Here is a 22811-nt window from a genome sequence, read left to right on the forward strand (position 1 = left end):
CTCCCAGCAAATAAACAAAACCTTAAAAAGAAAAAAAAAAAAAAAAAAAAAAGAATCCTATTTTGAGGCATTCCACTAAATTCAATTAAACTAAAAAAGTTTTTTTAAGAATATGAATGTAGCCCTAACTGGTTTGGCCCTGTGGATAGAGCGTCAGCCTGTGGACTTAAGGGTCCCAGGTTCGATTCTGGTCAAGGGCATGTACCTTGGTTGTGGGCACATCCCCGGTAGGGGTTGTGCAGGAGGCAGCTGATCGATGTTTCTCTCTTATCGATGTTTCTAACACTCTATCCCTCTCCCTCTCTGTAAAAAGTCAATAAAATACATTTTTTTAAAAAAAGAATATGAATGTAATAGTTTTATAAATAAATAGAAACTTTTATTGGGAAAATCCACATTGAACTTTTATAGTTTCACCAAGAAGTAACATTATTTTTAATTACCTTTTCAGTGTTCTTGTATTTTTCCCATCCTTTTAGCATTTTCAACCACTTAGCAGTTCTTTCAATTTCCAGGTGCTTTTGCTAAAACAAAATTGAAATTTATTGTTATTATTTGTTCAAGGCTTCTTTACTTACAAATTTCAAAACAATGTCTAAGAAAATGCTGCTAAAAAAGAACTGCTGAAAGAGTTATGCTATATTAAATAGCAAGTATTCTATTATTAAGTTGTATTAATAATTTTACAGTTGTATCAATGGAATTCCATAGCAAAAATTAAAGCTACACAGGAGGTACTTCACTGGGATAGGTAAAGAGAAGGGAATTATTGAAATTTTCCAACATACTCTATTATACAAATTTAAACCAAAAGGAAATTTAAAAATATTTTGAACTATCTTTTAACAACAAAAACACAACCTCAAAATCTCATTTTCTTCCCTTTCCCCACCTCACACATTTTACTGAGTTCTAGCTTTGTAATGTTTTCAGTGACAGAATTGCTTTTTTAAGGAATTGGGTATTTATTGATTCATGGTGTGATTAATATTTAATTATCACTATGCTACTGAAAAATTATACAAAAGTAATACCACTTGCTACTGAAAAAGAAAGTTCGCCATTTGCTCAGGGTGACTGATATGGAAACATGCTGTGACAGGTGCTGTTACACAGTGTCAGGAAGGGTAAGAGTAAGGTCATGGTGGAGGGAGAGGTCACACCCGCCCGATGGATGGCAGAAGATGAGCCTTTCATAAGGTATGGAAGGATTATCAGGATTTTCATCAAGTGCAATGTGGGGGAGAATACTCTAAGAAGCATGAGTGGATGGAGTTCTGGGATAATCAGCATTCGATGAGGCTGAATGGAAACATAGTCTTGTAGGTCACACTAAATAGGGGCCTGGAGCAAAGCTGGGGAATGGGGAAGGTGGCACAGAAAGTGCTTCTTCCTCACGTCTTTGGTTGCCAGGAGAAGGATATTGTTTTCCTAAGGAACTGGGCCTGCTGTCTAATCTCTTACTCGCTCCTAAGGTAGTAGAGTGACTATGTGGTTAGTAAATTTAGAAAAAGAACTGGGCGTACAGCCCTCAGTCCCTATTCTTATAAGCCAACAACTCTCAGAAAGCATATTTGTTCTCCATCCTTTCAGGCAAGAAAAAACACCCTCCTCAGCCAAGAAGTCTGTGGTGACCCTATGACCAGGTGAACAAGCCTGCCTCCTTTGAGGGGTCAGTACCAGGTCGCCTGCACACCTAACCCATGCTCTTCCCTAGGAAAGTTGCTGTTTCCCCACTGCCCAGATCAGTGCTAGGCATAGGGTAGGCACTTAATTATTTCATTTTCATGAGAGCAACACCCAGCATAATTTTCTCTTATAAGTGAGCTGAGATTCTTCTATTTTGTTCCTTTTTCTCAATACCTACATTTTCTTTTTTGCAGGCTTCTGTAAGTATAATAAGCATAAGAATAAAAAACAATGGAAATGAAAGATTCACAGGAAAGAAAATTATTCTAAGGATACATTTTGATGCTCAAACGTATGCTCACTACAACCCTATGAGGTAAACATAGCCATGCCCATTGTACAGATAAGGAAATAGAAGCACAAAAAGGTAAAGTTACTGTCCAAATTCCCCCATCTAGTAAGTTCAAGTTTGAAGTGGGTTTGAGTTTGGACAGCCTGGCTGCAGGACCTGCACTTTTAGCTCCACATCTATTTCTTGCTTCCAACATGGCCCTGCTCTAACTCAGGCAATGGCACTCCTAGATGAAGGCAATAGCTCCTACTGACTGTCTACATTCCAGCCTCAAACAGGCAGGTGGCACATGCCCACCATCAATATTTTGAGACTTAAAATGGGCATAAAATCCCAAAGGAGAACAGTGCACCATATACTTAATATATGCTTCACCAAAATCCACCCTGAATTTAGAAAAAGATTCTCACCAATAAGAATATTTTCTAGAATTTTAGTTTTAGGCATATTTTTAAAACTCTTTAATTACTTCTTAACTCTTTATAAAAAATTTGATGGGTTTTTCTAATAAAAGATGATCACTTGTGAGCAAAAGGTATCGTTATAAATTTCATTTTTCAAAAGACTAAGCATATCCTTCATTATATTATTAGTGATAAAATGTTGCAGATGGTTCTAGAAATATGTTTAATTTTAAAACTCAGTGGGGCACTGAAATCTAATTTATGTTTCTGATCAATGTGACTTTAGAGAAGACGAAGCTATGAAAAATTAAGATTGATCTAAGCTGCCATTTGGGGTTTGTTTGCACTTCCTTTTCTGACTTATTCAAAGCATATCTTCTTCTCCACCAACAGGAAAGCACCACATAATTCAAGCCAACCCAAGAGTATAACAACACACTTTGCCAGGAACAACCCTGCTGAGATCTAGCCTGTCTCTTCCTATCTTTCATTTTTATGACTATGAATTATCAATTAATCACTTTAAGAAGTACTCTTTTTGTAATGGCACTCTATGGTATTCTAATGCTTATCATATATATAGATAATTTTAAATGCTATAAATTCTCACATGCAAAGACAACACACACACACACACACACACACACACACACACACACAACTTTTAAGAATCATGAAGCATGATTTTCTTTCCCCTGCAGCAAAAAACAAAAATAATACACCTTGAAAAAAGCTCCCACGCTATAGGATTTTTAAAATTATATATCAGTAGTTGAATCTGGTTTAAAGGTTAAGTCCATGATACCGTCAGTTCAGCTGCACCAGACTTGAATGCATGTGAATGTCTTTCTCCGACTCCAACTCATGAATCTATAATTTATGGATAAAATATACTTTATCACCAAACACGCTATAGCTGACTATTCCAGAATTAATTGAAAACCATGTGACAAATGTGAACTCAAGTGCTCTAGAAAAACAGGCTGAGGAACAGCATCTTGCCATGAATTAGATTAACACCAACACAAACTAGAACATAACAGCAAGCTAGAATTTCAACCTACAAGTTCAGCAAATACTTGAAATTCAACATATCCAAAACCATTTCCTTCACCATGCTATTACTCTCCTCTTTCCTATTATAAATTAACAGCATCACTACTCATTAAGTCAAACAAACTAGAACCTTAAGTTGTTCTCAATCTTCATTTTACCTTCCTTCCCACATCCAAACTACACTCTGCTAGTCCCATCCATGTCTCATGTTTCCATCATGGCCTCTGCCCTAATTCAGGTGATCCCAATTCCTAGATGAAAGCATTAACTCCTTACCCAACCCTGATGCTCTTAAAAAAGCCTCTACACTGCCACCACAATTTTTAAAACCTGTCCCAGTTTAAAATCCATCATTGGCCACCCATTAATCATCTACAAAAATGTTCCCCATGGATGGGTCTTCACAATATGGCCCCAACTCACCTTCTTGCTACTTCTATGATTTGGCATCTTGAACTATTTGTCATTAACACATAATGCTATTAATTGCATAATCTGTTCCTTAACAGCTCTACTCAGTGGTCTTACCATCACTGATAATACCTGTCTGAATCATTTCTGATTCTGATAGTGGTAAATGATGTTTGTTTGTTTTTTCTAATTCTATGATTCCTTCTATATGATTAACTGACATTTTTCTATTAAAAAGGATTTCCTTCCTAGCTCCTCCACATTTTTTAATATCACTATGATACAAAGGGCTATTTTACCAATGTATTGTAATCTACTATCATTATTCTTTTTGAAGTTCAAATTGTCCCACATTTAGCTGACCCCTCTTATTTGGATGGAGATTTCTCCCTTCAAGTGGATCCTTAGACATACCCTATCTGGCACAAAATAATTCAGGCTCACTTTATATGCTTTCTACTTACACTTTCAACAGCCATTTCTTTAAGAAACAGTGGTTCTCTTTAATGGGAAATGATACTCAAAAATTAAGACCTGGGTACTAGATATGCTCATCATTGCAATTTTTAAAATGATATAGGAGACCTGGGTATAAGAAACTTCTACTCCCCTAAGGATATGACAACATGTATCAAAAGGAAAATTATGCCGAGGGTTTAGTCTCCATCCTACATTCTCTATTTCTTTCCATTAACTCCACTGACTAAAAAAATGGTACATTGTTGTATACTCCCGCCCCCCAAGGGTTGTTAGCAGCAAAGGACTAAACTTACATTTGAAGTGTACATTCAATTATCTTAAATTGCTGTCCCCTATGAGTCACAACTGCCCCTTCTCCTATTTGCGCAAGGAGAGTATAAAGACTAAAACTGGACCAGCGTCTTGTTTGTTACCTCTCAACCTCTATATATTTTTAACCATATGCAGGACCAGTAAGCACTTAACAACTGTCAATCACCCACACAAGTATTAGCTTCCCTTCTATCTGGTCCAAGGCTCCTCCCACTATTAACATGATTAATAATCCAGATAGTAAAGGCTAAACTTACACACAATGCATGAATGGATATTAAATAGCCTTCTCTTCTAGAATAAGAAATCTTAGGACTTTAATGAAGTTTATGTCTTCAGATATTTTTTTGTCTCCTGCATTAGGATGGCTGACGGGATCAAGTTGACCAGAGACACGAACACCTACACCTCACCAGTAGAGGTCAGGAGAGGACAAGAAGAAGGGAAGCTTTGTGTTTTGACAGAATAACATTGAGAAATCTATCAGTCATGTATTTTAAGATTTCAAACCACATAAAATTAAAATATAGTTTCAAAAGATATGAATAGGCTCCCATATTTTGTAAGCCATGCAAAATATTGCACTACATAAAGGAATAGATGAATCCACAAAGGTGCATAGTTTTACATATCCTTTCTCCTTATTAAAAACATCAATAAGCTCAAAGAAACAATGTAACTCATTATTAATATTGTTCTCTGTAGAATAAACATAATAAGTGTGTTTGTTTACTTGTTTAATTGCCTATTTGAAGGAATCCAAAGCACTTTGTAAATATCAACACTAATCCTTGTATGGGGGGCTATCCTTATTTTATACAAAATATCCTTATTTTAAACAGAAAACTGCCTTCCATAAAATACTGTATTGGCAAACTTGAAACTAAAGCCATGATTACTTGACTATGTGTTAGTGTACAGCTTCCCAAGAGACAATAAGTGTTTGCTTCAAGTGTATGCTTTCTAGTGATTAATAAACACCTTACTAGTAGACGTCAGCAAGGCTATCATTTCCATTGATTTTATTCAACAAAGTCATACATGTAAAATTTTCTATTAGTTTCCTCGAAATGGCAGAGGTTGGCCATCAGGACTGGGCAGTTACTGAAGAATATATAAAGTTAAGTTAGACCAGAAAAATTGGAGGAAATCCTGATAAACTAAAAAGTCTGTAGCCTTATTGCTCTGCCCATGTCTAAAGTTCCCCCAAAATGGTAAAAGGCAGGTCATGCAATATGAGAGCAGTTTATATATGAAAGGCACAAAGGAATCTCAATCAGCAGTCTCAGAATTCTGCCCCTCTCTCAATATAAGACTGACAAACGAATATAAAATTACATCTTTGTTAAATTATTAAGGAGTGCATAGGTCATTTTTTAGTGATTTCCTATTATATTAAACTCTTGAAATTAAACAACCAATTAATTACAACCTTGACTGCATTGTGCAGGCAAATATATTTTAAAAGGGACTCCTACAATGTCAACACTAAAAAAATTTTAATTTAAAAGTAGTATTTTTTAAAGCCCACCTAAAGTATGCATCCTCTGAAATACAGCTTTTGTCTTATATTTCTTCTTTTTTTTACTGTCACATTTCTGAAATCTAAATCACTGGATCCAAGACTTTTGGACTTTCTGGACCAGAAAATTATTTTTAAAAGGAGAGGGGGTAGGCATTGCAGAGAGAAGTCAATATTGAGTTGCCAGGTTTCTCTTTTGCAAAATACAGGTATATTTTGTTACAAGATACCTTCCAACTCTTCTCTCCATGATTTCTCACACAAAGGGTATTTAACATTCGAAGGGACAATCTTGGCTGTCTTTAAATCAACATATTTAGTTGTAAAGCAGTTATACCATTCATCTGGTCATTCACTCAGCTACTACTTACTGCAACACATACTAACATACTATGTACACTACTCTGGGTTCTGGAGATACAGCAATGAACAAAGAGGTTAAAAAAAAACACACCTCATATTACATCCTAGTGAGGAAACTTATGAATAAAAAAAAGCAAAATATTTATTTTGAAATAATAAGTGCTAAAGAGAAAAATAAAGGAGAGAAGAGAATAATTAGTATTGTGGGGGACAGTTCCCAATTTTAGAAATAATGGCCAGGGAAGGAATTTTTCTGAAGGTGACATTTGAGACCTAAAGTAATGAGGGACCGAGACTTGTCACTATCAGGGGGAGGAGCATCCTGAGAAAGGAAGCAGCCAATGCAGAAGGCTGATAGAAGGAATGTGTGGGGCATGCTCAGGTAGCACTAAGGAGACCAGTGGGTGAACAAGGGAAGGCAGTAGGAGATGAGAGACTTCACACAAACCAGGGCATACAGGGCTTTGCAGGCCATTATAATGACTGTCCCTCTTCCTGTGCTTCAATTAGAGAATGACATGATCCTACTTGTTTTAACAGGCTCATTCTGGCTTTCTGGTGAACAGATAGACTCTGCGGAGGGGAGGGGGAAGGTGGCAGAGTAGGAAGTTAGAAGCTCCAGAAGAGATGTTGCAGTGGACCAGGGGGCAGAAGTGGAGCTGGTGATCAGTTTCTGAATACATTTTGAAGGCTAAGAGATGAAAAGAGAGGTAAGAAAAAGTCAAAGCTAACTCAGAAATTTTTACATTGAACAACTAGAAGAATGGAGTTCCCATTTACTGAGATAAGTTTATCAGTAGAAAGAATTTGAAGAGAATAACAGAAACCCCAGTTTGAACATTTATCAGACACCTAAATGTATATAGTCAGTCAGACATCTAAGTCTAGACACTGAAATGTATATACAAAAATATACAAGTCTGGAGTTGAGGGAGCCAATCATCAACATAGCGTTGGCATTTAAAACCAAAAGCTACATGAGATTACCATAGAAGAAACACAGATAGGAAAAAGAAGTTCAAGGCTGAGCCAGGAGGCACCCTGAAGTGTAGATCAAGGAGGAGAGGAAAAGCAAGGAAAAGCAAGCAGAGCAAATTGAGAAAGAGCAGTCGGTGAGGAAAGAATATGTGAGTTCTGAAGTCTAAGCAAAGAGAGTACATCAGAATAGACAGTAACCAATCATGTCAAATGCTGCAGCTAGGTCAAGAGGAAGTTTAGGGATTGACTAATGGATGTAACAGTATAGAGGTAATTAGAGACCCAGATCATAGCAATGGGGTGGGAGTGGGAATTAAAATCTAATTGGAATGGGTACAAGGAAGAACTGCAGGAAAGGAAGAATATAGAAACCGCTTTCAAGAGTAAGGGCAACAGAAAATGCTGTAGGAGTCAGAGCAGTAGCTGAGGAGGAAATAGGGTCAAAAGAAGATTGGTCTTTTTGTGGGTTTATTTTTTAATGGCAGTAATAATAGATTTTACTCTAATGGAAACAATTAAGCAGAAAAAGAAAGAATTCAGGAGAGAGAGGGAAGAATACCTCGAATGATGTTCCTGAATGAACAACATATACATGCACAGGAACTAGAGCTTTAGGCACAAATGATGATGGGCAGGTAGGTGTGGCTGTGGAAGCCCAGGGAGGTTCTCTTTTGATTGCTTCTGTTTGCTTATAAGAAATAAGCAGCAAGGCCATTAGCTGAGAGGATGGAGGAGTACTGAAGGTCTGAGGGCAAGAGAGAAGGCTCCAATAGTTGAGATGAGAGCAGACATTCATTCACTAGGGAGGAACAGCGTGACTTCCAGGCAGTGCTAATGCTCCAGCTGAGGTTTGTGATCATAAACGTAAAGTAAAACCAGCCGGCAAAGCAGAAAGTTGGTTTTAACTAAGGCTGTCATTTAGCCCAGAAGAAGCAAGAGAGGGAGGGAGGCTAAGGTTTATGCAAGTGACTACAGAATGGAGCTGGGAAGAGAGGGGAATGAAGACATGAGTATAGCGAGGGGCAATGAAGCAGTGCTGGTATCACTGGGGTCCAAGGATTAGTGTAATCTGGGCACTAGGCGAGAAGAAAGGGCAGAGAGTGGAAACAAATCCTTATGTTCCTATTTCAAAGGGGACTGGTAAAAAGTTCACTAGAGGCAGAATTTAGAAATTGCTCACTGTTATTCATCACTTCCTTCTCATTCAGTCCTTAGCCACAGATCTGCCTTCCCCACCACCAGCCATTTCATTTCACTAATACTATGCTACCGAAAGCCACCAATAATCCATCAGTCTCTCATATATTGCCTCACTTAACCTTCCTCTAGTCACTGGGCAGACAGTGAGCATCTCAAAGGCAGAAACTATGTGTTTTTGATCCAAATATTCTAGGCAATACCTAGTCCAGTGCTCAACAAGAATGTAGCTATTAAAAAAAAATTCCTGCTCTTCCCCAAAGCGGCCATAGGTGACTTCTGAAAATGGTTCGCTATTCACTAGACCCAGAAAAACCCACAAAATCAATCACACCAATCAAGAGGCTCAAATCTCCGCATTCACTTTAAGAACACTCGTGAAACTGCCCAGGCCATCAAGGGTATGCATATTCCAAAAGCCACCAAGTATCTGAAGAATGTCACTTTATACATACATACATACATACATACATACATACGTACATACGTACCCCTTGACTGGAATTGAACCTGGGACCTTTCAGTCCGCAGGCCGACACTCAATCCACTAAGCCAAACCGGTTAGGGCAAGAAAGTCACTTTAAAGAAGCAGTGTGTGCCATTCCGTCATTACAACGGTGGAGTTGGTAGGTGTGCCCAGGCAAAACAGTGGGGCTGGACACAGGGTCGTTGGCCCAAAAAGAGTGCTGAATTTTTGCTGCACATGCTTAAAAATGCCGAGAACAATGCTGAACTTAAGGGTTTAGATGTAGACTCTCTGGTTGTTGAGCACATTCGGGTGATCAAAGCTCCCAAGATGTGGCATAGAACCTACAGAGCTCATGGGCGGATTAACCCATGCGTGAGCTCTTCCTGCCACATTGAGATGATCCTTACTGAAAAGGAGCAGACTGTTCCTAAACCAATAGAGGAAGCTACACAGAAGAAAAAGATACCTCAGAAGAAACTGAAGACACAAAAACCTATGGCCCGGGAGTAAATTCAGCATAAAATATATCTAAATAAAAGTAAAAGAAAAAAAAAAGAAAAAATTCCTTTGCCAAAACATCAAGGTCTGATACTGAGAGAATCAGGAAGTCACAAGAGAATTCAACTGTATGCAGTACCTATAGGGAACTCTCTCTCTATATATGTAAAATGGCAATTTTGTCTACATCTCAAAGTTAAGCTACAATATTTATTTTCAGAAAATTTTGATTTTAGATTTTCTGAAATATTTTTTCAAATTCCAATTTTAATTTTACCTCAATTATATGAAACTCAGCCTCCTTCCTCATCAAACAAGGAACAAATAGGAAAAAACCCAATCAGTAGCCTCCTCATTCTACAATTCACTTTTTAGTGCCCCCCTCCCCCCCGACACACACACCAGAGAACGGAAGAGAGATTCTGACCAACTTTAAAACATTCAGTCCCTGGTCTCAGCTATGGAACCAGTTCCCTGTCCAAATATAATGAAGAAAGGGGAAACTCCTGAGCTACCAAAGAAAGTGACGGTTTACTATATCTAAGACTTCCCTAAGTCCTTAAAAAGCTAACATCTCTATTTGGCTACAGCAAACTTTGTTGTTATTGGTGGGAAAGTTGTCCTGCATGAGACAGCCCTAACCAGTTTGGCTCAGTGGATAGAGTGTCGGCCTGGGATCTGAAGGGTCCCAGGTTCGATTCTGGTCAAGGGCATATGTCTGGGTTGTGGGCTCGACCCCACTGGGGGTGTGCAGGAGGCAGCTGATCAATGATTCTCTTTTATCATTGATGTTTCTATCTCTCTCTCCCTCTCCTTTCTCTGAAATCGATACATATATACATATATATATATATATTCTTTTTCTTTTCTTTTTTAAACAACAAAAAAACCTCATGGGACAGTGATGTTCCAAAGAGCTACTGTTTCAGAATAGTGCTCCCTCAGCCACAGAACACATGAGAATCCCTTGGGAAACCTTTTACAAATTACCTGCCAGCCTCCTGCCCAGAGTTTGACTTGACGAATGAGGTGGGTCCTAAGCAACTGTGCTCTCTAAAGGCTCTGCATTAGGAAGCACTCCTAGAGTGAGGACTACCTGGAATGCAAATCTTTACTGCTGCCTTTCCTTTATTCAAATATCTATCAGAAGTCCCAGCAACCTCCTGAAATCATTTCACCATTAGTTTAATTACTTTTTTATAGTGATATACTTAGGGTCGAATTTTCACAATGACTGCCCCACTTATATATAACATGGCATTCAGAATCAGGAAGGTGGTAGATTTTATTCCGCTGATAAACCCAATTCACCAGTAATGGTCAGTAAATGCAGAGCTGGCCTTACCCGTTCCACTGCTGCATTATGATATGGGAGCTCCTCCTCACTGCAGAGAAAAAAAAACAGTACATGTCAAATAGTCGCAGCAAACTTTGAAAAAATTATAAACCAATTATACACCACTGGAATGTGCTTACTAGGTAATTAGGTCAGCAGTGACACCTTGAATGTTATTTCTGGGGTAAGTGTACTGCCCTGGGCAAAACCAACCTTTTGTACAGCTGATCCTGACAACTGTTTATTTGAACATTCCAAACTGCAAATGAAGTGCTACCTATGGCTGCCTATCACAGGAGAAGTTTTTTGAAGTTGCTGGGTGAACTTCTTTGGTATCCTCCTATTTACTAAACAAGAATGACAGACCTATTCTCAAACCTGGTCTTAGATTTCCAATTAACCCAATATTTCACATAATTTCCCTGTGGCAACCCCACCAGGATCTGGTTGCCTATCCACTCCCCATATCATGATACCCAGTTACTGAACTCCTACTATCCAAACATTTTTAAATGTTCATTTTAAATTTTGTTTATTTAAAAATTAAGACACAATTGACATATAATAATGTGCTCCTTTTAGGCTATAACATAAGGATTTGATGTATGTATATATACTGCAAATGATTATATTAGGTTTAGTTAACATCTATCAGCAACCATGCTTACAGATTTTTTTTCCTTATGATGAGAACTTTTAAGATCTACAATATACAATATAGTATTGTTAACTATAGTCATTATGCTGTATATTACATTCTCAGGACTTACTTATAACTAAAAGTTTATACTTATTGAACACCTTCACCCATTACCCCCAACCCCCAGACATATGTCCTTGACCAGGAATTGAACCTGCAACCTCCTGGTGCATGGGACGATGCCCAACCAATTGAGGCCACACCAGCCAGGGCCCCAACATCATTTACTGAAGAGACTACTCTTTCCTCATTGCATATTCTTGCCTCCTCTGTCATATATTAATATGTAGGTTTATTTCTGGGCACTCTATTCTGTTCAATTGATCTATGTGTCTGTTTTCACACCAATACCATAATGTTTTGATTATTATAACTTTGTAATATAGTTTGAAATCAGGAAGTGTAATGCCTACAGCCTTGTTCTTGTACAAAAAAGAACAGCCTTGCCAAAACCGGTTTGGCTCAGTGGATAGAGCGTCGGCCTGCAGACTGAAAGGTCCCAGGTTCGATTCCGGTCAAGGGCATGTACCTGGGTTGCAGGCACGTCCCCAGTAGGAGATGTGCAGGAGGCAGCTGATCGATGTTTCTCTCTCATCGATGTTTCTAACTCTATCCCTCTCCCTTCCTTTCTGTGAAAAATCAATAAAATATATTTAAAAAAAAAAAGAACAGCCTTGTTCTTTGGTAATTTGGGGTCTTTTGGGATTATATAAAAATTTTGTAATTGTTTATTCTATTTCTGTAAGACAAGCCATTGGAATTTTGATAGGGACAGCAGTAAATCTGTGTATTGCTTTAGGTAGGATGGACATTTTAACAATGTTAATTCTTCTAATCCATGAGTATAGAATATCATTGCACTCATTTGTATCTTCTTCCATTTCTTTCATCAATGTCTTACAGTTTTCAGAGTACAGATCTATTACCTCCTTGGCTAAATTGATTCCTAGATATTTTATTCTTTTTGATGTAACTGTAAATAGAATTGTTCTCTTAATTTCTGTTTCTGATAGTTTGTTACTGGTATACAGAAACGCAACTAATTTTTTTGTATTTTGAGTTTGTATCCTGCAACTTTACTGAATTTGCTGATCAGTTAACTGGTTTTTGTTTGTTGTTTTTTTGGTGGAGTCTTTAGGCTTTTCTATATATAAGATCATATTATCTACAAATAGAGACAGTTTTATTTCTTCCCTTCTGATTTGGATGCCTTTTTTTTTTCCCCCTTGCTTTTTGCTCTGGCTAGGACTTTCAGTCCTATATTGAAAAGAACTGGCGAGAGTGGGCATTTGATCTTAGAGGAAAAGCTTTCGGTTTTTCCCCACTGAGAATGATCTCAGCTGTGGATTTGTTACATATGGCCTTTATTATGTTGAGATACAGTCCCCTCTACCCATTTTGAGAATTTTTTCATGAATGGATGTTGAATTTTGTAATAAGCCTTTAGAATTCATAGATGGATGACAGAGCTCAAGAATTTGGTCAATCCACATGGATTTTCATGCATTATTGCTCCATACTTAAGAGCTTTTATACAAAATCTGCTGTGTGTACAACACTCAGCTCCAAAAAACAATTCCTCCTCAAATCTCTGTAGTGGCATACGTTGATTTCCACAGCCTCCCAAGGAGAAAGCAGGGGAATACTGCCTTACCAATAGCTACACACAGTGTCTAGATATACATGTAAAGCACTGCACCAGCCTCAGGCACAGGTGCTGACATATTAAAGGAACACACAAATATTGCTGAATGAATATATGAAGGGGAGATGAATGCATGCCTGCATGCATGTGAGCATCTTTACCTTGTCACCTAAATATCCTTCAAGTAGAAAAAAAAAAAGGACCAAAATCTGGGTGAGTGGACTATTCCTTTAGGTCAGCAAACTACAGGCATGGATCAAATCCGGCCCACTGCCTGTTTTTGTAAATGAAGGCTTATTAGAACACTGACACACTCATTCATTTATGTATTGTCTATAGTTGTTTTCATGCTACAATGGTAGAGTTGAATAACTGTGACAAAGAGTCCATAAAGCCAAAAATATTTCATACCTGGCTTTTTACAGAAAATGATTGCCTCCCCCTGCTTGTTCTTAAAAAATATGTTTTTAGTAAATATCAAGTAAATTTAAAAAAAAGTGTCAGTATGAGAATTCGTATCAATTGGCTTCATTTTTAAAGAAGTGATGTAAACAAAAGTTTATGCTCTAAGGCAGTGGTTCTCAACCTTCCTAATGCCGCGACCCTTTAATACAGTTCCTCATGTTGTGGTGACCCCCAACCATAAAATTATTTTCGTTGCTACTTCATAACTGTAATTTTGCTACTGTTATGAATCGTAATGTAAATATCTGATATGCAGGATGTATTTTCATTGTTACAAATTGAACATAATTAAAGCATAGTGATTAATCACAAAAATAATATGTAATTATATATGTTTTCCGATGGTCTTAGGCGACCCTTGTGAAAGGGCCGTTCGACCCCCAAAGGGGTCGCGACCCACAGGTTGAGAACTGCTCCTAAGGGAAAGAAGCACCTAGAAGCTGCTCAAAGAAAACACCAAGCTGACAGTAAGAAGCTATGCCTCACAGAAACACAGTAAGTAAAAACAGCAACAACATAGTCACCCCTGGAAAGAGAGGAACTTTAACTGGATCTATCTTTTCATCTGCTATTAAATATAGAATTACTAATTAGAATATATGTGTCTGTAATTTTTCAGTAGTTCAGAGCATTTCTATAACTTGAAATAAACGTTCATTTGGAAACTTAAAATTTAACTTGTGCGAATCAGTTAAGCTGAATATACTGACTAAATGTTTTTTCTATTTTTGTAGTAGACTTATTCCAGTCAAAATTATTAGTTGAGTAGAAAGAGTTCTTAAGCCCTTGTCATCAAAAGAGATATTTTTAAAAAACAAAAACACCTTTATTCTGGCTTTCCAGTATTTATATAGACATCAAAAACTATAATCAGTTAAATTTTATAAATGTATGCTAGTACATTTTGATAACTAGTTGAAAACCTGAAGCTTGGTATTAATTTTATCTTTATTTTTGGTACATTCCCCTTCTAATTCTTCTATTAATAACTGTGACCTAAAAACATTATCTATCATTATCCAAATACCAAGCATTCCTTGTGAGCAGAGTAGCACTGGCTATTTTTGATAAAAATGTTGAAAGTTCTCTAACTTTTTAAATAAGCTCGAGTTCTCCACTCTCAGATACAATGCAATCACAGCATACAGACTAGGGATAGCACCCCATTTCTGAGTACTTAACAAAGATATTCTTGTCCCAGCATCAAGCCAAGCTGGTTTGGCAACAGTTTTCATATTTATTGTGAAATCTTTTATAAAACCAAGTTATTCCTGTACTGCATTTGTTAATTACTGTCATCCTTCCCCACATATCATAACAAGTAATTTAACTTACTAAAACTATAATTAGATATGAAGTCAGCAGCCTTCAGAGAAGGCTACAAAGTTAGTTTTTGCTATTGCATTGTATTGACATTGACACTTAAAACCCAATTTCATTAGAGAACCAATCAAAAATTTCAAAGAACTAAGACAGCAGAAAGAAATGCTCTTTTGATCAAGTTGTGAGAGGAAGCAATATCTAAACGCCTAGGCCATGTGACTTTATTCAATAGCGCTCAAAAACTCTAGTCTATAGTGACAGCAATAAAAGCCACCAGCAGCGACCTCTGTAGAAAGCGTTTTACTGAAATTAGACATTGTAACAAAAATCAATGACTTAGGTGAAATTTAATAAAGTCTAACATTACATTAAAATCCATTTCTATGCTTCATTATTTTCATTTCTGCTGCCTGCCTTGGAACTGCATCATAGAGTAAAGTTTTAAAAAATTACTATGTCAGTATGAGAACTCGTATCAATTGGCTTTGTTTTTAAAGAAGTGATGAGCTTAGCTATCTGAGCATACCTCAGTACATGTGATCAGTTCAAACAGTATCCCTCTCTTAGGCACCCTTTTTTTCTTTCTAGGCATTTCAAAGCCTTCTACTAGGTTTCTCTTATTAAAAACACAGGAGAGCAGAAAAGACAGTGCAACGCAGAAGTTCAGAACACAGGCTCTGCTGTAGGACTGCCAAGGCCCACAACCCAGATCTGACACTGTCAGCACGACTTGGGCAAGCTGCATGCACTCTTTGTGCTTCATTTTCATCTGAAAAAAATGATAAAAAAGAGTACCTATCTCACAGTTTTTTGAGAGAATAAATTAGTTAATCCATGAAAAGAGCATAAAACAGTACCTGTTACACAGTAAGGGCTCAATAAATATTAACTAATATTATTAAGACAGATTATTGACTGACTTTTTCTCCACTAGTGCCAAATGGACTGCAGCACAGAGAAAAAAACAACAAAATAACTGAGTACGATTTTTAGACTGCCAAGTACAGGCCAGAAACTCACTCAAGATGTTCACAGCAATGAGAAAAGAGAATTTAGGTAATTACTAGACCCTTTCCGGGAATTCACAGGTTTTTCTTATGTATTTTGTACTATATTAGACCATTTTATGATTAAACCATCGCTTAGAGTGGTTCACTCCCATCGGAGGAGGTCAAAATCAGCTGAGTTGTATTCCACCTGCTAAATCAAAATATGGGATAGACCCCAGAAATCTATTTTTAAAAAATAAACAGTTCCCAGCTGACTCTAATGTGCAGGCAAGTTTGGGATCCACTGATCTTGACCAGGCTAAATGATCAATTTGTCCTTCAAAGCTCCCTCACATACCTCAGATCTGCCTGTTAACCCACACAAATGTGTAATCATTTCCTGCCACATTGGTGGCCAACCTTGATTTACTTAAAAAAAAAAAGTGGAAGTGGAGGGTTAATTTAAGAACAGTATTTTCATCATAGTTAAATTCTACTCTGTTACTCTGCTGAAATTCAAAGTCTTCTAATTATAACTACTCAGGAGAACATTTGGGGTCTGCTAATGTCATGTCTTTAAATATAATAACAACACCTGATATTTGTCCAGACCTTTATGGAGTATTCTATCATTTTATGTCTTCAAAGCTTCCACGACACTGTCAGCAAGCAGAGTAGTTTTATATGAGGTATGAAATGGTTAACTGAGCCAGGGAAGACACAAGAAAAGCATATATTCTCTAACTTTCAGAACTGTTCTGTTTATCTATTTGCTTATTTTTCCCTGAGAAAAACATTAGACAACCAAATACTGTCTAAATGCAAGAAGACTAAACAGAAGGAGAGAACAAGTTCTGAGTACTATAAGTTCCTGCTATGAACTATACAAAAACCTGTATTTTTCCTTCAACATTTAATCATATATCATAAAATAAAAATATCTGGCTTCTTCCTATTTATAATAAACAAGACTGAAAAAATACATCTGAATGAGAAGTTAATCACTAAACTGTATGGAACCAAACACACCACATAAATGTAGAGAAGTATCCAGTCCATGGAAACCTGACTAGACAACGCCAGAATCAGAACAGGCAGATTCACATCATTAGCAGGATGTTTCTAAGAGTCAAAATCCTTTTAACCACTCTATTTTGTAATGGTCTAGACCAGTGGTTCTCAACCTTCTGGGCCTTTAAATACAGTTCCTCAGGTTGTGACCCAAGCATAAAATTATTTTCGTTGCTACTTCATAACTGTAATTTTGCTAGTTATGAATTGTAATGTAAATATCTGATATGCAGGATGGTCTTAGGCGACCCTTGTGAAAGGGTCGTTCGACCGCCAAAGGGGTCGCGACCCACAGGTTGAGAACCGCTGGTCTAGACCACTGTCAATTCTTTATATAGTATATTCAGGATGAATGGAATTAATTTTGAGAAGCAAATGCCTAGCTGGTGTGGCTCAATGTCAACCTATGAACCAGGAGGTCAAGATTCGATTCCAAGTCAGGGCTCGATCCCCAGTAAGGGGCGTGCAGGAGGCAGATGATCAATGATTCTCATCATTGATGTTTCTATCTCTCTATCCCACTTCCTTCCTCTCTATGAAATCAATAAAGAGTATATTAAAAAATTTTTTTTGAGAAGCAATAACATGAATACATTAACATGAATACAACTATAAGGAAGATCAATGGCATATTTTTTTCATTGCTCAATTTCAGACTGCATAACACTAAAGTTCTAATAGCTAATTATTCTTAAAATGCATTTCTATAAAATAAAATGTTTTATAATTATTTTTGAAATACAAATTTTTATTAATTTCCATTTAATTCTGATAAAAGTATTAATCCAATTCATTTATTGCACTAAATGTTCTTACTAAAATGTAACAAATAGTGATAAAGATTGTATTCTTACAAAATAGTTGAATTTCAATGATAGAGGTTAAAAATGCCAGGAATGCAATAACAAAAAGCATGTTGCAGGACCAGTCTTGGAATCTTATTCACATCAGTGCTAATAAAAATAAATAAAATATAACAGGTGTCCACAAAAGCATCATAATAAAAAGATTAGCTTTCAATCTATGCAACTTACTGTAAAAAGCCAAATCTATCCGTGACTTTGTAAACAAGGTAATCAGCATCTTCCCAAGGTTCAATCTCTGCACCTTCTCGTCCCTATAATAGTGAACAAAGAAGGGTGTTATTAGAAATCTATAAACCTGAGTAATTTTTTTTAAAAAAAGACCAAAATCAAGGAGTTCTTTTTTTTATGTATTAACAGTAAGAGCTAGAAATGAGGCACTATCCACTTAACTTTAAATATATATGCGCAATATAATCACTATTTTCTAGTTACAAACTTTGGAAGATACTATATGTAGCTAACATGTAACTAAGCTTTTTCTGTTGGTTTTTTTTTGTTAATCCTCACTGAGGATATTTTTCCATTGCTTTTCAGAGAAAGTGGTGGAAGGGAGGGATGGAGAGAGATGAGAGAGAGAGAGAGAGAGAAAACTGATGTGAGAGAGAAAAACATTGATTGGTTGCCTCCTGTACATGCCCTGACAGGTTCCAAGGATCGAACCTGGGACCGAGGTATATGACCTTGACTAGAAATTGAACTCTTCAGTACGTCGGCCAACACTCTAACCACTGAACGCACTAGCCAGGGCACATGTTACTAAGTTTTAATCAGAGTTGGGTTCCTGTAAATACCGGGAAAGCAGGGAGCAGCAGAGGATAAGAAAGTCACTCAAGAATGAGCCATCAAACTTTAAAATTTTAGAGTGAACCTGTCTTAGGAAAAAAAGTATTTCTTGTCTTTTCATCCAAACTTCTCACTAGAGTGGGCTATCCACCTTGTCTCTCTACTTCTTTACTTATAGATACATCAGCCCAGAAGTTATTCCTACCAAAGTCATAAATAATCTCCCACTGTTAAAACCAGTGGACACTCTTCTAAGGGAGTTTTTTGAAGCAGTTTGCAGTGTTGCTCACTCCTTATTCCTCAGCCTCCATGGCACCACCTCTCCTGGTTCTCCTCATGCCTTTCCAACTCTTTTTTGGTGGCTTTTTCACAGTATCTCTTCACTGTTGGTGTGGTCATAACTTTGTCCTCAGCCACTGCTTTCTCATTCTTGAAGCTGGTAACTAGCATTGTTGATGCAGATGCCCCAAATGTAGCTGTCTATACCAATGTTGTATGTGAGCACACAACAAACAAAGTAAGTATAATATACTAGAGGCCCGTTGCACGAAGATTAGCGCAAAAGGCCCTTCCTTCCTCTGGCTGCCGGCACACTGGTTTTCCTCTGACATCCAGGACCCAGGCCTTTGGTCCGACTGCAGCCAAGGCTTGGCTTCTCTGCTCGGGCTGCAGCAGCGAGGCTTGGCTTCTCCACTTGGGCCACAGCAAGGTTTGGCTTCTCTGCTCAGGCTGCAGTGGAGAAGCCAAGCCTCTTCAGTCTTCAGCCTGCATATGCAAATTAACCACCATCTTTGTTGGGTTAATTTGCATACTCATCCTGATTGGCTGGTGGGCGTAGCAGAGTGACACCAATTTGCGTGTTTCTCTTTTATTAGTGTAGATAGTATGTTGATATAATAAGTGCTATGGTGAAAAGTAAATAAGAAAAGGGGATATGGAATATAGAGGGTTTTAAACAATATGGTCAGTGATTTCACTAAGGTAGCATCTGGGTGATGTCTGAAAGCGGTAAGGTGAAAGAGGCATGAGCATGGTCAGGTTCTGTGTCTTCTCAGCAGAAGAAATAGCCAATGCAAAGGCCCTGAGTGAGAAGCAAGCCTGGTGCATTAGAAAACAGCAAGAATTTGGAGAGGTTGGTGTAGAGGGAAGGGAGGAGAGAACATTTGGAGATGAAGTCAGAGAAGGATGACCTCAATGGTCACATGAAGTAAACAAACTGGCTCTGTAATTTAAGTGCTCCAAAAAGCAAATCCTTTTCTATTTATATGTTGTTTTTATTAATAAAACTTACTCAAAGAGTAAATATGAATACTTACTCTATCATATTTAGCAACTATTTCAGCTCGCTCCTGGGCAAGTTTGAGTGCTACATCCTGGTCTGAATCTGTGGAGAGATCAAATTTAGATGAACTATTATTTAAGGAATCATAAAGTTAATTAATTATAAAACTGACAAAACAGATACAAATAGAAGAAATCCATACTGCCTAAGATGACAAATCAGCAAAAATCAAATAAACTTAAAAGGATGAGTTAAGTATCTGTAACTACAACCTTAAAATATCAACATATATATCATTTCAATATTATGTATAATATTGAAAAAAAAGCAACTTTGTTAACATAGCATTAACTTAGGGCAGTGGTTCTCAACCTTCCTAATGCCATGACCCTTTAATACAGTTCCTCATCTTGTGGTGACCCCCAACCATAAAATTATTTTCGTTGCTACTTCATAAGTGTAATTTTGCTACTGTTATGAATTGTAATGTAAATATCTGATATGCAGGATGTATTTTCATTGTTACATATTGAACATAATTAGAACATAGTGATTAATCACAAAAACAATATGTAATTATATACTGTTTTCCGATGGTCTTAGGCGACCCCTGTGAAAGGGTCGTTCAACCCCCAAAGGGGTCGCGACCCACAAGTTGAGAATCGCTGACTTAGGGGATATGATAAATCTTAACCCTCAAGATTCAATTTTGGATCTAATTTCAGAGAAATGAGTATTAAAGGAGAAACTGAAAGTAAAAACTCTCAGTTTTCAGATGAAGCCATTTGGGTAGATGATGAAGAGAGCATCAAGGCTCTTAAAAATTACTGGAACTCATCCACAAAGAAAACTAAAGCAAGTTATACTTTAGGAGTTTTTTTAAAAGAGTATTTCCCTTACATGATGAAAATAATCATTTCTTCATTTAACCTCTGAAGCCCCTCCCCCTTATCAATGTCCCAAATACTATGATAATCTTCAATTTTACCCTCCTCTCCGAAAATACACACACAAACACTCTTCTTTATTACCATCAGGTATCTTTCAAAAACACAAGTCTGATAACAAAAGTAGAGATCATAACATAAAATAGTATGAATATGACTATGCATACCAAGTACCATGCATAAAAATAAAAGACCAATGACAGATTACATAAATGGTACCAGTGATCAATAAGAAATCTTCCTTGATTCCAATGGAAGATTGGGTCAAGGTTATGAGCAAGAAATTCACAAGAGTAACAATAGCAGGAACAACTATATTTGTAATCTTACTAAGTGCTAGTAGAGAATAAGATACTGCCAGACAGCAGATGCTACTGTGAAGAGCACTTCATAACCCTCTAAGATAGGTATTCTATTAATCCCATTACACAGATGAAAAAATTAGGTTTAGAGATTTGAACCAACTTGTCTAAGGTCTCAACGCTAGTTAATAGCAAAGCCAAGATTCAAATTCAGACAGTCTTCACTCCATATAAGCATTACTTTATAAAAGTGATGACTAAAGAGAAGAAAAAGAACTTCCAATTAAAGATGGCATATGGAACACACATATCCATTCCTCCTAAAACGGAACTAAAATGACAATAGAGGATTCTTTAAAGCCCTTCCCTCAAAGGCTTAGCAAACGGTAATTCCTGAGGAGAACAAAGGGTGGGGTTAAAGGCATCAACTCTCTGAGAGTTGAAGGGATGTGCATATATGTACAGAGGTTGGGAGCACAGAACCTCACCCTCCATCCAAAGCATGAAACCAATAGATGATGACTAAAGCTGCAGAAGCAGGAAGTGGCAATAGACATGTGTTATCTTGCACTATGGAAGTAAACACAAAAAGAATCAGCTAGGGGAGTAGGCAGTGAGGAGGAAGGGGTATGGAGTCAGCTATTTTTCAAAGTAAGTCTTACAGACTGCTGAATCTTTAAACCAAGTATAGCTCTGATAAAAATAAAATCTAAATTTAAAAGCCATGACACGGGGGGGAAGGGCAAATCAAACTCATTAAAAACTAAAGATACACAAGTTTTAAAATATCCCTTTGCACCTACCTCAGACTAATCAAAAATGCAATGATACTGCTCAATGCTGACAAAAATGTGGGCAAATCTGAAGTATCTTACCCTGGGGGTAGAAGTATAAATGCATAAACCTTTCCAGAAAGCAATTTGATATTATGTATCAAAAATCTTAAAAGCAGGCATATCCTTTACCCAACAATTCCACCTCTAGGGATTTATGTCAATAAGATCATCAAATGAGCACAATATTGTTTATAATAGTAAAAATAGCAAAATGGGAACCTGTAAATTTTTAAAACTATATTTAGTAAAAAATGTTTATGCCACTGTTTTTCTTGGTTATATTATAAAATGTCAATATGCTGTCCTTTGGGGGAAATGTGAATACGTAATATAATGGTTTGAGAAAATAAAAATGCAGACTAGTTTAGATTTTTCATAGTAAACTAATGCAATCAGAAGTCTGGGATAATCAACCGTTATATACATACTAGAAGCCCAGCGTGTGAAATTGCGTGGCCTCGCCCACTCACGCAGCCCCACCATCCTCGCAGCCCTGCCCACCTGAGCCAGTCTTTGGTCGTTACAGTGTTAAGGTCACTGGGTTTATATAATATAGATTCTTTATCCTATTTTAGATTTATTAAACTTTGTCAAT

The 22811-nt window shown here is 37.1% G+C and overlaps 1 protein-coding gene and 1 pseudogene across 1 annotated transcript in view; one reads left to right on the forward strand and one right to left on the reverse strand.

Annotated features, from left to right (window-relative positions):
* USP6NL (USP6 N-terminal like) overlaps window positions 1-22811 on the reverse strand; it is a 169346-nt gene that overhangs the window by 55610 nt on the left and 90925 nt on the right. Inside the window, exons 3-6 of the mRNA XM_006772988.2 lie at window positions 20166-20233; window positions 18235-18317; window positions 11017-11056; window positions 444-524 (exon numbers count right to left, since the gene is read on the reverse strand). Of these exons, the coding sequence (XP_006773051.1) occupies window positions 444-524; window positions 11017-11056; window positions 18235-18317; window positions 20166-20233 (272 nt within the window). The remainder of the gene's footprint in view (window positions 1-443; window positions 525-11016; window positions 11057-18234; window positions 18318-20165; window positions 20234-22811) is intronic.
* On the forward strand, window positions 8975-9698 carry LOC102767906 (annotated as a pseudogene).

Source organism: Myotis davidii, unplaced genomic scaffold (assembly GCF_000327345.1).
Source record: "Myotis davidii unplaced genomic scaffold, ASM32734v1 scaffold226, whole genome shotgun sequence".
NCBI classification, from domain to species: Eukaryota; Metazoa; Chordata; class Mammalia; order Chiroptera; family Vespertilionidae; genus Myotis; species Myotis davidii.